The sequence below is a fragment of the Arachis ipaensis genome, chromosome B07, assembly GCF_000816755.2.
Source record: "Arachis ipaensis cultivar K30076 chromosome B07, Araip1.1, whole genome shotgun sequence".
NCBI classification, from domain to species: Eukaryota; Viridiplantae; Streptophyta; class Magnoliopsida; order Fabales; family Fabaceae; genus Arachis; species Arachis ipaensis.
Window position 1 is genome coordinate 119630790 of NC_029791.2, and position 14722 is coordinate 119645511.

General features: G+C 31.2%; 1 protein-coding gene across 1 annotated transcript; it reads right to left on the reverse strand.

Moving 5' to 3' along the window:
• LOC107607835 lies at window positions 3331-5133 on the reverse strand. The gene is made up of 3 exons (XM_016309736.1): window positions 3758-5133; window positions 3532-3658; window positions 3331-3450 (listed from the first exon to the last, which is right to left on the reverse strand). Exons 1-3 carry the CDS (start codon window positions 5131-5133, stop codon window positions 3331-3333), a joined length of 1623 nt encoding a protein of 540 aa, XP_016165222.1.

Here is a 14722-nt window from a genome sequence, read left to right on the forward strand (position 1 = left end):
TGTTGTCTTTGCCGATATGGAAATTATATATACTATATTATATTTATATTTGTTTGATGAAGTTTTAAATTTAATTTCAAAGAATAAGTTGTTTTCAAAAAAAATTTATTACTTAAAATATAAAATTTTATTCTTAGGCTAAAAGGTGATTTTTTATATTGAGAATTAAAGAGATACTACAACAAATTTGGCAGATAGCAGCGGAAATTTTGCGGCGGTTCGGGAATGGTGCAGCAATCAGGTCGGCATTTAGCGGCGAATTTTCTCGAACCGCCGCTGTATTTCAATCATGTATACATTTAACGGCGTATTTTTGAAAACCGCCGCTATATAAATCGCCGGGTGAGTTATTGTTTTACATTTTGCGGCGGTTTCGTTTAAACCGCCGCAAAATGCATATTACTACATATTGCAATGTTTTCTTTAGTAATAAACCATATGGGTATAATCTAGTTAAGTAAAGACTATTATCTTAAGCTACATATGTTTGAATCATTGTTATTTTAACTCGTAACACTTTTTTTACATTTGTTTTACGTAAAAAAAATTCACAAGTTAAATAAGCTATATATGTTAACTCATGTGAACAAATTTATCAATAAGATTTTCTTGATTACGTTATTGGCATTTAAATTTGCTTTCAAACATGGATGTAAAAGAAGAAAATAAAATCATAATCTGAATTTATAAAGTTAAAATAAAGTTCTAGAGAGCATAAATCAAAGTTACTCCTTTTTAAAGTTATGCCTTACTAAACCTAAATCAAGAAACTCTAAAAGTAGATAAACATGTACAACGGCGACCCAAATCATTAAACTAAGGAAATCAGCGTAACTGTTATAATAAAAGATCAAACTTTCTCTCCAACATCGTATTGACCTGGCGAAAAATACTCTGTTATGAATCTATGGGCTTCACGTTTTAGAGGATCTGATATTACATCTCCATACCATGGCATTTTATTCAGATCAAAGCACATTTTTTTAATATGTATATCATCTTGTTTATCTTGTTGGTCTTCTAAAGTTTCATTGTCTTCTTCCGAAACCTTATTCAGATCAAACTGCATGGATCTGTTGACTGTGACAGAGGAGATATCATCTAAATCGTCTTCTGAATCAGACTCTTCTCCATCTAGACTGTCAGAAACTATTTCTCTGAAATATTCAGGTAAGACTGAAAATATCAACATACACATAACATATTGAGTATACGTAGAAGAAACTGAGAACTCCGGAGTCATTAAATACTGACTTAGAAAAAAAATAAACTACAACATGGTAAGACAATTTTAAAAATAAACTCAAATGTTTGACAATTACCATCACCCTTGTTAGTAGTTTGGGCAAATTTCTTAAACAGAAACTCTGTAGCAATTGTTGTGCCTGCAGAGGATGGCGAAAAGTCCTCAGTTTTCATTGATCCTGTTCCACCGTCATGTTATGTTCACTATTGTTTTCAAAACGTAACACTAGTGAAATTATATTGCGTAATAGATAGCAAGATTATAAAAATTCAACCCTAAGAAAAACAACAATTGTAGAAGGAATAAAGATTTAACGTAAAATAACTTCTCCGTATTAAAATCATTGAAAGAAACGAAAAATCTACTTTTACTCATGAAAATTCACAATAACATAAATATTTAACTGCAAATAAAAACTATACAAGTATAAAGTAACCAAAGAAAACAACGTACAACATTGAGTTTATTTAACTTAGAGAATGACAGAAAGATCATTTTTAAATTATATTAAAAGGCTTCATATAAGCATTACGCGACATCATCAAAATTCTCTGAAGCATTTTCTATGAGGTCTTCTATATCTTCCTCCATTGTCAACAGTAAATCTCCAATGTCCCCTTTCGCTGACATGTTCAACCCTGGCTGTGGAGAAAAACCAACTTCAATTTCTTCATTCTCTTCTCCCATGTCATACAAATCCCTTGGTTTCACATGAACCACAACACTCCATTCCTTAGCTACTTCGTCATCCACATAGTATACAAGCTGAGCTTCCGATGCCAATATATACAGTTCATCTTCTTCTCAATTACCAGTGTGTATCGTATGAGAGAAATTAACGCTGGTAAGTCCCAAATGGTCTTGTTTGATGCCTCTACTGGTAGTGGTATCAGCCTAAACACATTTGAACAATACCATTGTGAAGGAACAACTATAATTCAATTCAATTATGTCTACAATTTTTTCGTAATATGGAATACCACCAACAGCTACTCTATTGTCACGCATGCTTGCATAACTTCTTGTATTAGATGATACATATACTCCACTATTTTGTGTTTTCATCCCGTTTTCATTTGTGATAGTTCTAAACTTGTACCCGTTAACATTGTACGCCCCAAAACGTCTTGCCTGAATCATGGGACCTCACGCAAGCAACTTTAAGTCTTTCGAATGAAGCGTACTTTCCATAGAAACCTGGAACCACATAACATTCATGCTTTAGATTAAAATCGGTTTTCATATAGTACTAATTCCAGGCTAAAAACACAATATTCAGGTTAGAATTCTGTCAACCTCATGCTTGAACCACTGAGGAAATTCTACATGGACGACACTATCTATCTTAGCTTGCGACCTTGTCTGATGACGCAAGCTTCGCTTTGTCTTTTCCCTAAATGTACTTTATGGGAGAAAAGAAAATTAGTCCAACTAGTCACTGTGAGAAAAGAGTTATATTGGTGTTTTAGAAATACATGTGTATACTTACTCAACGAACGGAACCACGGCATCGCAGTTGACTAGCACATGACGATGAGCTTGATGTTTTTCCATTGGAGTGAGTTCGAAATGCGAAACAGCCCCTAATGCCTTTCCAATACCTGGAAACATACTTTCCCCTGAAGTATGAAGAACATCAACGGGCTCATCATCAACTCACCCTGGTCGGTTGATTCTAGTCTCAATATTATCCAAATATCTAGAACAGAAAGTCAGGATTTCCTCAAATAAATAGCCTTCTGCAATTGAGCCTTCGGGTTGTGCCCTATTACGAACATATTGCTTTAGACGTCCTACCTTTTATATAGATACAATAAAACGCTCAGTATATACACAATTAATTCAACTGAGTGTACTAAAGGGGTTTATCAGCAAGCTAACCTTTCTATTGGATACATCCACCTATAATGTACTGGTCCACCAAGAGTAACCTCATCAACGAGATGCACCGTGAGGTGAACCATGACGGTGAAGAATGATGGAGGGAAAATCATTTCCATATGACACAGGGTTTGCACAACATGATTCTGAAGCTCAACAAGCTGCATAGGGTTTATGGCTTTCCCACAAAGTTCTCGAAAAAATTATGACAAATTTGCAATCATATTGGACACCGGACTCGGTAGTGCATTCTTCACCAAAATTGGGAGTAATTGTTCCATCAGAATATGGCAGTCATGACTTTTCAATCCAGATAACTTGTGCTGTCGCAAATCAACACAACGAGCAACATTGCTAGAGTAACCATCTAGAAAGACTACATTCTACAAAGTCTTCAGGAATACATCCCTCTGTGAATTTGACATCGCAAACATTGCAGAAGGATATTTATCACCTTTCCCTGGCCATAATTCAGGCCTTATGCCCATGCATTGTAAATCTCTGCGAGCTTTAAGATTGTCTTTTGATTTACTGCTATCGTTTAAGATAGTGAAGACCACATTGTCACACACGTTTTTTTCTATATGCATCACATCAAGGTTATGACGCAACATCTGATCCTCCTAGTACGGGAGGTCAAAGAAAACACTCTTCTTCTTCCAATGCGAGTCATCTTCATCCACATCCTGAGTATTGCGTCTTTTTTTGGATGTCGCAGTTGATATCTTCCCAAATGAAACATGTACATTAGATTGTTGCCTCAATACATCTGTTCTGGATAACTTTTTTGGTGGATCTCTACCTTCGACCTGCCCATCAAATCTATTCCGGTATAGTCTGTATTTGTGTCCCTGATTCAAAAAGTGTCGATGGCCCATGAAGCACCATTTCTGACTGTCTTTCAGCCGCTGTGGCTTAGCATCCAAGTTACACGTAGGACAAGCTAACCCGCTATGCGTATTCCAGCCAGATAGGTTTCCTAGTCCCGTAAAGTCACTGATAGTCCACATCAGTGCCGCACACATCTTAAAAGTGTTTTCCTCTTTGGCATCATACGTTTCGACGCCATCCCATAATTGCTTCAACTCATCTATCAAGGGTTGAAGATAAACATCTATGTCATTACCTGGCATTTTCGGCTCAGGAATAAGCGTCGATGGAATGAAGGATATCTGCTTCATGCAAAGCCAAGGTGGAAGATTATACGGAATAAGAATCACAGGCCAGATGGAATATTTTGTGCTCATATTCCCAAAGGGATTAAATCCATCGCTCACCAAGGCTAGGCAAATATTGCGCGGTTCCGTCGAAAAATTAGTATACTTTGCATCAAACTTCTTCCATGTTTCAGCGTCCCTTGGATGCCTAAGGAAACCGTCGTTATTAGACGCCTGTTTATGCCATAACATATCACTTGAAGTCTTCCTGCTCATGAATAACCGTTGCAGTCGTGGTATGAGGGGAAAGTAACGAAGAGTCTTGGCTGCTATAGGTTTTCCATTTCTCTTCACTAGTACATTGAGCCTAACAATAGAGCCCTTTTTAGTCTTCTGCTTCCATCTTGAACACCCACATTTCTTGTACCTAGTCAAGTTCTCATCATCACCTCGGTACAGCATACAATCATTTGGACAAGCATCTATCTTGGTGTATTGAATCCCCAACTTTCTTATTGTCTTCCTGGCTTCGTACACTGTCTTAGGAAGTTTTGCTTGTTCGAATGCGTCCCGCAGTAAGTCAAGAATCATGGACATTGTCTTCTCACTCACACCGCACATACACTTGATATGATACAACTTCACTAAGAATGATAATTTGGAGTACTTTGAGCATCCGAGATATAACTCCTGCTCTCCATCTGAAAGTAGATTGTTAAAATCCCGCGCCGCGCGACTTGGACCTTCATATAAGTATGGTAACACACTTTCATCATCTTCTGCATGTTCGATTGTTGTGATGTCCTCACTCCCATGTTGCATCGTGAAATTGAATGCCTCGTTCACCATTTGGTGCATTTGATTCACTTGGGATATCAGATTTTCATCTACTCGTCCCAATCCAGGTCTCTCTTCAACCGACTTCTCACCATGACGCAGCCAAATAGTATATCCAGGAGAAATGGTCGTAACAACAGATGGTCGTATGCAAATCCTCTCTTGTTTGCATAAGTTGAAACCCGCATTTAGGACATGGACACTTTATCATGCCATCGAAGGATGCATTCGCAAACGCAAAGTCTAAAAAATTGTTCAGTCCTTGCCTATATTCGACACTATTCCGTGATTTTGAAATCCAGGTTTTATCAATATCTAGTATGGTATCAAAATATATCGAACTAATTAATAGTGACGTAAGAAATATGAGAAAATAAACTGGTAAAAATTGTCCTCCATCAGAAGTATCACGATTTAGTTTTATCTAGCAACTTAGGTTTAGCGAATTACAGTTGATATGAAATTTAAAATGGTTTGCACAATATAAAAAATATATTTCCTTCGCTTACTCTCATAAGAAAAATTGTGACGAATAATACTCTCATAAAATACAACCACATGTAGTCTTATTAATATTCTTTATAGTTTTGGCATTATTATTATTTTAAGTTTTTGTCAACGTAATTTAAAGTGAACAATGTGTAACTAATATCTTTATTAAATATTTTATTACTTCTACTTGTTTTAATTAAATTATTGTTTACGTGTCATGCAAGTTGGTTGAAATTGTTTTCATTTTATATTAACTACTATTGACCAAAACTTAAATATTAAACTTAAATAATGATTTCAATTCTTATTTTAAAAAAAATTATAAATTCAAATCAATAAATTATATTTTATTATCAACCACTTTTTAATTTGGAATAAAAGATCCCTATAGTTTCAATTTGGATTTTTCGATCATCTTTAAGGTATTTAAAATTTAATATGTTTAGAATTTGTTAAGTATTGACTAAAAATAATAAATTTTATTAATTATGTAATATTACTTAAAATAAAAATTTTAAGATGTAAATTTATTATTATGTTGTTCAATTATTATATATGTTTATTGACAAAAGAACTCATCTTTTTATTGATATTGAGGTTATTTTGAACATTAAAAAACTACTCCCAAGAATACGTATTTTAATTTATTGTTATGAATATTAAAAGCAATCCCAACCATTTAGAACGCTGAACAAACAGTTTTTTTAATAATATACCCAAGTATTATATGTTATAAGTTGTAACATAATATTCTCGCCAATAAATTAAAATTTCCTTACATATATTTTTTAACTTTGAAACAAAACTAAATCCATATTTCACATTAAAGTTAAAAGAAATTATCTGCAGCAATTTAACTATCAGCGAGGCCACGTGTATGTAAGTAAGTAACTATGGTTAATTATCAAATTAGTCTTTATAAAATGAGGCGATCTTTAAATTTGTTCCTAAAAAAATTTATATATCAATTAGATTGATCTTTTAAAAATTATGAATTAAACATATTTATCTTTCAATTATTCTACTTACAATTTCTGTCAACGATTGATAATATGAAATGTTAACTCATGGCATACATAATACTTAATATGTTCAATTGAACATTGATCAAATATATTTATGAAAATTTATCAATTTAGTTGCTAGGTCATATTTGAAATATGAATTTTGTAATTTGAAAAATAACTAAATTAATAAATTTTCATAAACATATTTAGTTAATGTCTAATTAGACATGTCAAGTATTATATATATTGCCGATTAACGTTTTACAGCATCAATCTTTAAAAAAAATTTAATAGAATGACTCGAGGACAAATATGATTAAATTTTAAGTTTTGATGGACTAATTTAATTAAAAAAATATTTCAGAGACGAATTTAAAAAATATCTTATCTTTTAAAAACTAATTTAATTATTAATCTTACAAAATGATGATAACATTCTTTTTTAAATGTTTAAATACTTCAAAATTAATAATATCTATTTTAACAAGTAGAATCTTTCACATTAGCGACAGAATTTTATTGATTAGTGGCAGATATTAAATTTAACGACGGAATTAATGACAAATAATATCCAACCATAATATCGCTAATTAACGACAAAAAATTTCATATATCGCTAATTAATGATAGATTTTAGCAACACATTTTTTAAAGGATTCGTCGCTATACTAAATCCGAATCCAACTTTTTTAATATGATAACGACGGATTATATCCGTCGATATGGGTTAACCGTTAATAAGACATTATTAGTGTGAATAATACACCATAAATTGTTATAGATGAGGCAACTAAACTAAATGTACTTGAGAATGGGGTCTTGGACCGTTTGAAGTTGTGTGATAACTCATAACCACCTTTTATTATGAACTTTTTCTAAGTTATAGGTACTCTTAACTTACTTTACCTTATCTTTCTAAGATATTAGGCCCCCAACCAGGTGATAGATATAGAACCACCTCTTTTTTCTTTTTTAAAGTGACTTTTAATGCTGGCTCTCTTAATATAAGAAAAAAAAGAATAGGGGTGGTCCATTCTTTATTTCAAGTGATATTTTTATTTATGATTTTGATTGCTGGTCAAAAAGCAAATAACTCTTCTCTTTGTAAAATCATCACCGATTCAATGATCCTTTCTTCATTTTTGATGAGTCCATAAGAAAAATAATTAATTGAAATATTCTATGATAACTACTTATCAATCCTTGACTTGGAACTTTCTCTAGAAGAAAATGGTGATGATGAGAACTTGTGGCCTCGTTGGTTACCCCATCACTGTTTCATAGATTGTTCTTTTCTTCAATAATCCTTCAAACTCAATATTATCATCGTCACTACCACATGTATGTCCATGTGCATTTTAAACTTTCTTATTTCTACATATAATGCATAAAATGGTGTGTTAATTGATATATTATTTATTGTTTGATAAAATGAAAATTTCTAATAATGGAATATTATGCAAGTCAATAAAATATCTTATGTATCATATGTGTATGCGTAATATTTTTTAATTTTTTTTGCCATGCATTTTAGTTTTTTTTTTTAGACAGTATCTCTCAACTCGACAAATTAGGGACTAATCCATCGCGGATCAGAACTCTATTTAATTGTCTGTCGCGGGCTAAATACACAAGGCAAAATTCGAACTCTTGATACTTGTTTAAGCGGACGAGTGATTTACGCTATGTTTTAAGTTTTAACTATTCCCAACTAGGACCTTGAGTTTTTTTATTGTCTTAGTGACTAGTGAGAGTAAATTCTTCGGTTTTAGTTTTAATGATGCTATATTCTTAGACTAGATCCTCAACAAAATTATATACTTTAATCGTAAGCTTAGTATCATGGCCAATACTAAAAAGTTCATTATTATTAATTTTCTTTTTAGAGTTTTTTTGTGAATAAACAACATGATAATTAAGAACGTTAGCTTGTTAATAAATTCTATTTTTAAAATAAATTTGACATTAATTATCTTATTAAGATAAAGATTTATCTTTAGTCTTTTTCAACAATACATATTACATACTAAAATAGCGGTAATATAAATCTTAATCAACCATATCATTTCTATAAAACAAAAAAAAAATCAGCTATCAAATAAGTTTGACAAAAGTTTTAAAAATATCCCTAAATTTTATTTTGTTTCAATTTTATCGCAAAAGTTTTCGATTTACATCAAATATACCCCTGACGGCTAATTTTTCAAAAAATTTAAGACCGATTCAACAACAATTTCATAAGAATAACCCCTCAACACAAACAAATCAAGCATAATTTTCATGCATTATTGTTATATTGGTCTTAAATTTTTTGAAAATTTAGCCTCCGAGTGTATATTTGATGCAAATCGAAAACTTTTGAGACAAAATTGAAACAAATAAAATTTAGGGGTGTTTTTAAAACTTTTACCAAATTTCGGAGACAAAAAATATACTTTATCCTTAAATTTTTGTATTTACATATATAGTATTTTTTAATCTAATTAACCGTGAAAAGCTATCTATGCATTCAAATAATTCAATAGATACATTATTATTTGGAGTATGAAACTTTCTTGTAATTACAAAGCTTAAAGAGTGCCCGAAGATATTGGTGGCAAAGAGCCTTTTTAGTTCCTCCGAAAAAGATGAAGGAGTTGAAAATTGAAAATGGTGAACACGAATAGAGCTAAGCATAGCATGTGGATGAGGTAGCTGTTAAAGCATTTATTCACGTTGTAGCCATTTTACTTTTCAACGTCTTTGGACACGAAACCAAGGACGATATGCTAGGCCCACCACACTTTGGGCCCATCTATCTCTCTGGCCCATGTCCTTCAACTTACTTCTTGGTATTATAGAAAAGGGAAATTATCTTGATCTATATCTTTTTATAAAAAAAATGCTACTATGCTAGGTGTTAGTATTTGTCAAAATCAAGTTTGGTTGTTTTAGAAGTTAGTTTACTAGTCTGTTTAACTAAGTGTCGAAAGTTTGAATTATGTCTTGTATATGCAGTAATTTATTGGTCAGCGACAAACCTTTAAATGAAGTTTCAATCTGCGACGAATTAGTCATTGACCTGTTGGATTGGAAGATACTGTGAGAAATAAAAAGAAAAAGTATTTGTCAAAGTCTACTATGCTAACCAAGTGGTCAGCTCACTTGTCCGCTTAAGTAAGTATTGAAAAGTTCGAATTCTGTCTTGTGCAACAATCTATTGGCTAGTAATAGACCTTTAAATGAAGGATTCTGTAAAAAAATAAAAAAAAATGCTACTATGCTAGGTTATAGTATTTGTCAAAGTCTAATGAAATCTTCTAAGTAGCGTTTGGTAGAGAGATAGAGATTGAAAGACTGAGACTGAGAGATAAAGACTAAGAAACTGAGACACAAATAAATCTCAGTATTCTGTTTGGTGCAAAGTGTGAGACAGAAATTAAAACAAGAATGAAATTCTAATTTAATTTGTACAAAAGATAAAATTAGAATTAATTAATTAAAATGAGGGTATTTTAGGTATAAAATGTTATTAAAGTTGCAGTCTCTGTCTCTAAAAATTTCAGTCCTCTATGTCCTCACTTTTTGGAGGTATTGAAATACTGAAATTTTAGAGATAGAGACAGAAATTTTAGTACCAGTCTCTGAGCCAACAAACATGATACTGAACATCAGTCTCTCAATATCTATCTCAGTACCTCAAAACAAACGTTAACTTATGGTTTACTCTTAAATGAACGAGTAATCCTTATTTATTATATATTTAAGTAATAATGACTATACTTTTCATTAACAATTTTATCTACATATTTTGAATAATACCTTTGTCATCCTAAATGTATTATTTACATACGTTTATATGATGCGATATTAAGTATTTTAATTTATTTACTGCTTGATAAAATTTTCTATAATTCTGTTTTACAACACCTAATGAAAAGTTAAAACACATTACTTTAGATAGCATCCAATCTATGATATCACTACCAGAAACACGGTGATTAGCCACGGAAAAAACCGTGGCTAAAATAAAAAAAAACCGTGGCGATGAAGCGTTAGCAACGAATGGGTATCCGTGGCTAACAAGGGTGACGCATTTTCAGTTAGCCACGATTTTTGGCCTGTTAGCCACGGTTTTGTGATCCGTGGAGACATTTGAATAGCCACGGTTTTCACTGCTTTAGCCACACTCTAAGCCGTGGCTAAATGATAACCATGTAACCAACAAGTATAATTTCGCCACAATTTTTTCTGTGGCTAATATTAGCAGACCGGGCTTTTTTGCCACAATTTTATCCGTGGCTAATGTTGGTGGGTTATTTAGCCACGATTTTTTCCGTGGCTAATCATAAAAGATAAATTAAAAAAAAAAATATATATATATATATATATATATATATATATATATATATATATATATATAAAATAAAGTTGTTACTTATTACAAAATTATATCATACAAAATTAAAAAAAGTAGCCATATCCATATAAGTAGTATTCTTAGTAATAAAAATGTGAAATTTAAGTAATAATGTTGAAAAGCAAATATCCTGAAGTAAATGAGTTTAAACTATTACAAAATCAAGTATCAGAATACATCATTATTAGATCTTTAACGTCTTCATGGGAGTACCTGCAAAAACATTCAAATAAGATTGTGTTATCTCTTAATTCAAGAAAAAAATGTCCCAAGACATTATTTAAAATAATAATTTAACGTAGTTAAAAAAAAGTAAGAATGCATATCCAATAAAGCTGAGTTTTCATTTTCACAACATAAAACATCTCATTAAACTCGTCATCAATCAATATATATATTGCTAGACTTATATCCTGTTAAACAACTTTCAATTCAATTGCTTCATGTAAGTAAGATATCATATTGCAATCAAAACCATTTAGAGACAAAGAATTTAAAAGTAAAAATAGAAATGTGTTAGCAATTATCGAAGTCAATATTTTAAAGTAGAAAGTTGAACTTGCCAGGTAACTATCGAGCATGCGAACCTCTCAGTAAGTGTTCCTTGTTCCATGGCAACATGCATCCATTACTCTAAGTTACCATTATTCACATATTAATCCATTAGTAGCTTGAACATTGAAACAAACACTAAAAATGATTTGCTTTGCTAAAAATAAGTACCTGTTAACTCCCTCCAAACAGGCACACAAGATATTTATCTCTAACATGACCTATAGCCTCCACTTCAATTATGAATTCTCTCTTCTTGTTCTCTGTTAAATAATTCCAAATTTCAATCACACAACAACAACTACGCTTTAATAATTGAAAGAATCATCGTCAACAGATAGTCTCAACTACTGTCTAGTGCTATAATGAAAGAAAGGTTGAAAGAAGTAAATCAAATAAAGTATCCTTACATTTTTTAAGAATTTTTTTTACTGCCACCTCATTTTTATTGATCAATCTGCCCTGTAAACACATAAAATGCTTCTTACCATTCTTGGAGCTTCCTTCTTCCTCGTACATCGAACTAAAATCTCTCTCATGGAGATAGTTTGAACTACACTGACTAACATTATTATGATCACAAAATAACACTCATACAAAAAGAAATATTTACAAAAATTAGGCTCTTAAAAAAGTTGAGTATATAAAAAATTACATGTTTGAAGAATGGATGCTACCATAGTGATCTAAATGGTGGAACCATAGTGATCTAAATGGTGGAACTTCTTCTTCTAAAATCAGATTCAAAAGTAAGAAACACAAGAAATGCTAAGAAATGTAAACAATAACTCTTGTTTGCTACTTTGCTATGGCCATGAGCATTACCAAAATAATGTTGATTTTAGGAATTTCAGCATATAAAAGAGAACTAAGATTAATTAGAAATGTAATTAATCACATTAGTACATACTACTAAGTAGCTACTTATATTTTTACATTTAAATTATACTTTGTACCAGTAGTTCATTCTCTATACCATCAAAAGGATAAATGAATAAAACATGCAAATCCAAGCCAACGCACTCATCTCCACCAACAACAGGACAAGAAGAGAAAACTTAAATCCATCGGATAGTGTTTTAGAGAAGTAAGATTCAAAGCACTACCTCCAGAGAGAGTGACGGTGAGCGTGGTACAATGGAGCAATTTAGGGTTCCTTCAAGTCTTCTTTGCGATTCGTGTTTGCCGGTAGAATTTGATTGATTTTGCTTGCTTCTTTGGTGACTCGAACTGATGGCACTCGAACTGCAAATCGTGGTCCCTTGTTTTTCCACAAAATGTCCAGTACGATCATACTCAGAACCTAAATAGGAACGGATTGAGCGAAAGGTTAGTTGGCTTGATCTGAGTATAGGAAGTAAGAAATTACGGATTTAGAGAAACCGAAAAAATGTTATTAGCAAAGGAGTTGGCGGCATGTTATCAAACTTGAATCAACTGTAGGAGCTAACAAATAGGGGATTTGGGAAAAAAGAAAAGTGTGAGGGAGTTACCATAAAAACTGGGTAAGTGGACTACCAAAAAGAAGTTACATTTAACATTGCCGCTAAAAATTTCATTTATCTTATTATAGATGTTAATTTAAATTTTGTTTAGTGAAGTAACTCTCAATTTTAATTTAGAATAAAATTTAACTTTAATAAAAAATATTAAATTATAAATTTTATAACTTTAAACTATATTTCAAAAATTTTACATACTAATTAAAATTTAGAATTTTAACTTGTTGGATTTAAAAAAATGGTATCAGTAAAAATTAAAATAAATAAACTTAAAATTTAAGAATTTGATACCCTTGGATTGAAAAAGAATATAAATTTTGTACATAGTTAAAAAATGAACTTCCATGAAATTAATTTTATTTTATTTTTCTATTAAACTAATCAAATGATAATAAATAGATAGAATAATAAAATGTAGGTATAAAACTAATATTCTGAATTTTAAGAGTTAGGACTTTGTTCATTAATATTGTCATAAATTAATAGTGAGTAATTAAATTAGTTATTATTCCAATCAATCATAGTTAGTATTTTTTATTTTCTAGAATTAACTAGAGTTATTTTGTTAAAGATAAATATGTACTTTTTTTGTACTCCTTTGGTACTCTTTTTATAATTTTAACATTTATTTTTAATTAAATCATTTTATTCCATCACTAAAGTCTTTAAATCAATGCATACTGTGGAATTGGGCACTGAAACTGCATTTGGCCAGAAAGAGTACAAATAAAAAATTTGACAACTAAAAAATATAAATAGTAAAATTGTATATATATATGAATTAGTCTCTTTAATTACATTACACTCTGATTTTTATAAAGTAATGAACAACATAACCACACTAAAAAATTAGTATTAAATTAAGAAGGGTAAATTAACCAAATCAGCGCAGAACTAGTAGTAAGTAAGAAAAAAAACAAGATTCGGAGATATGGCAGAGTATAAGAATCATAGTAAATGAAAAAATTGCACATGATTAACCACATCTAAAATCAAACTATTAGCAAACTTTATTACTTTTTCAGTGGCAGCACTCGAAAAAAAGGAGAGAGAAAAAAACTAACAATTGAGGAATTGGAAAAGCTGCACGCACTCTGATAAATTGAATTTACCTTAGATTAGAGTTTAAAATTGGAAAAAAATATAAACTGCATAAAAATATTTTGAGAGAGATGGAGGAAAACATCAAATTAAGCGCAAAATTTTGAAGTGAAAATCGTTCGAATTTGTCACGGTGATTATTAGATCTGTGGTAATTGAGAGAACTCATCTCAAGTTGGCCACGAACAAATAAAACCGTCGAAAAATTCCAAAAATTTAGCCACGGAGGTACAAGACGTTGCAAGTGATTAACACGATCATGTAAATTTACCACTGTTTTTGATTTGCGGGTATCTTTCCGTTGATAACGCCCGTATTTCTGGTAGTGTATGTGAACTTAATTAGATTATAGGTTGACATCAAAAACTAAATCCATAAAACAGATTTGATAGAGAATTAATTTTTCCTTTTAACCAATAATCAATCAATAAAATAGTAGATGATAAAAAAAATATGCTCCTAGTAAATTGTACTTTTACGAATAGAAAATATTTTTTTATAATTATATGCTTTCTCCGAGTTGATAATACGTCTTCGCGGATTATATT

Bases quoted from the DNA above. Each gene is read 5' to 3' on its own strand.
- LOC107607835 (XM_016309736.1), bottom strand. From the start codon at position 5,133: ATGGTGAACGAGGCATTCAATTTCACGATGCAACATGGGAGTGAGGAC. The intron at 3,659-3,757 runs GTACTAGGAGGA...AAACGATAGCAG, and splicing joins AGTGTTTTCTTTGACCTCCC to TAAATCAAAAGACAATCTTA. The intron at 3,451-3,531 runs GTATTCCTGAAG...GATTTGCGACAG, and splicing joins TGTCAAATTCACAGAGGGAT to CACAAGTTATCTGGATTGAA.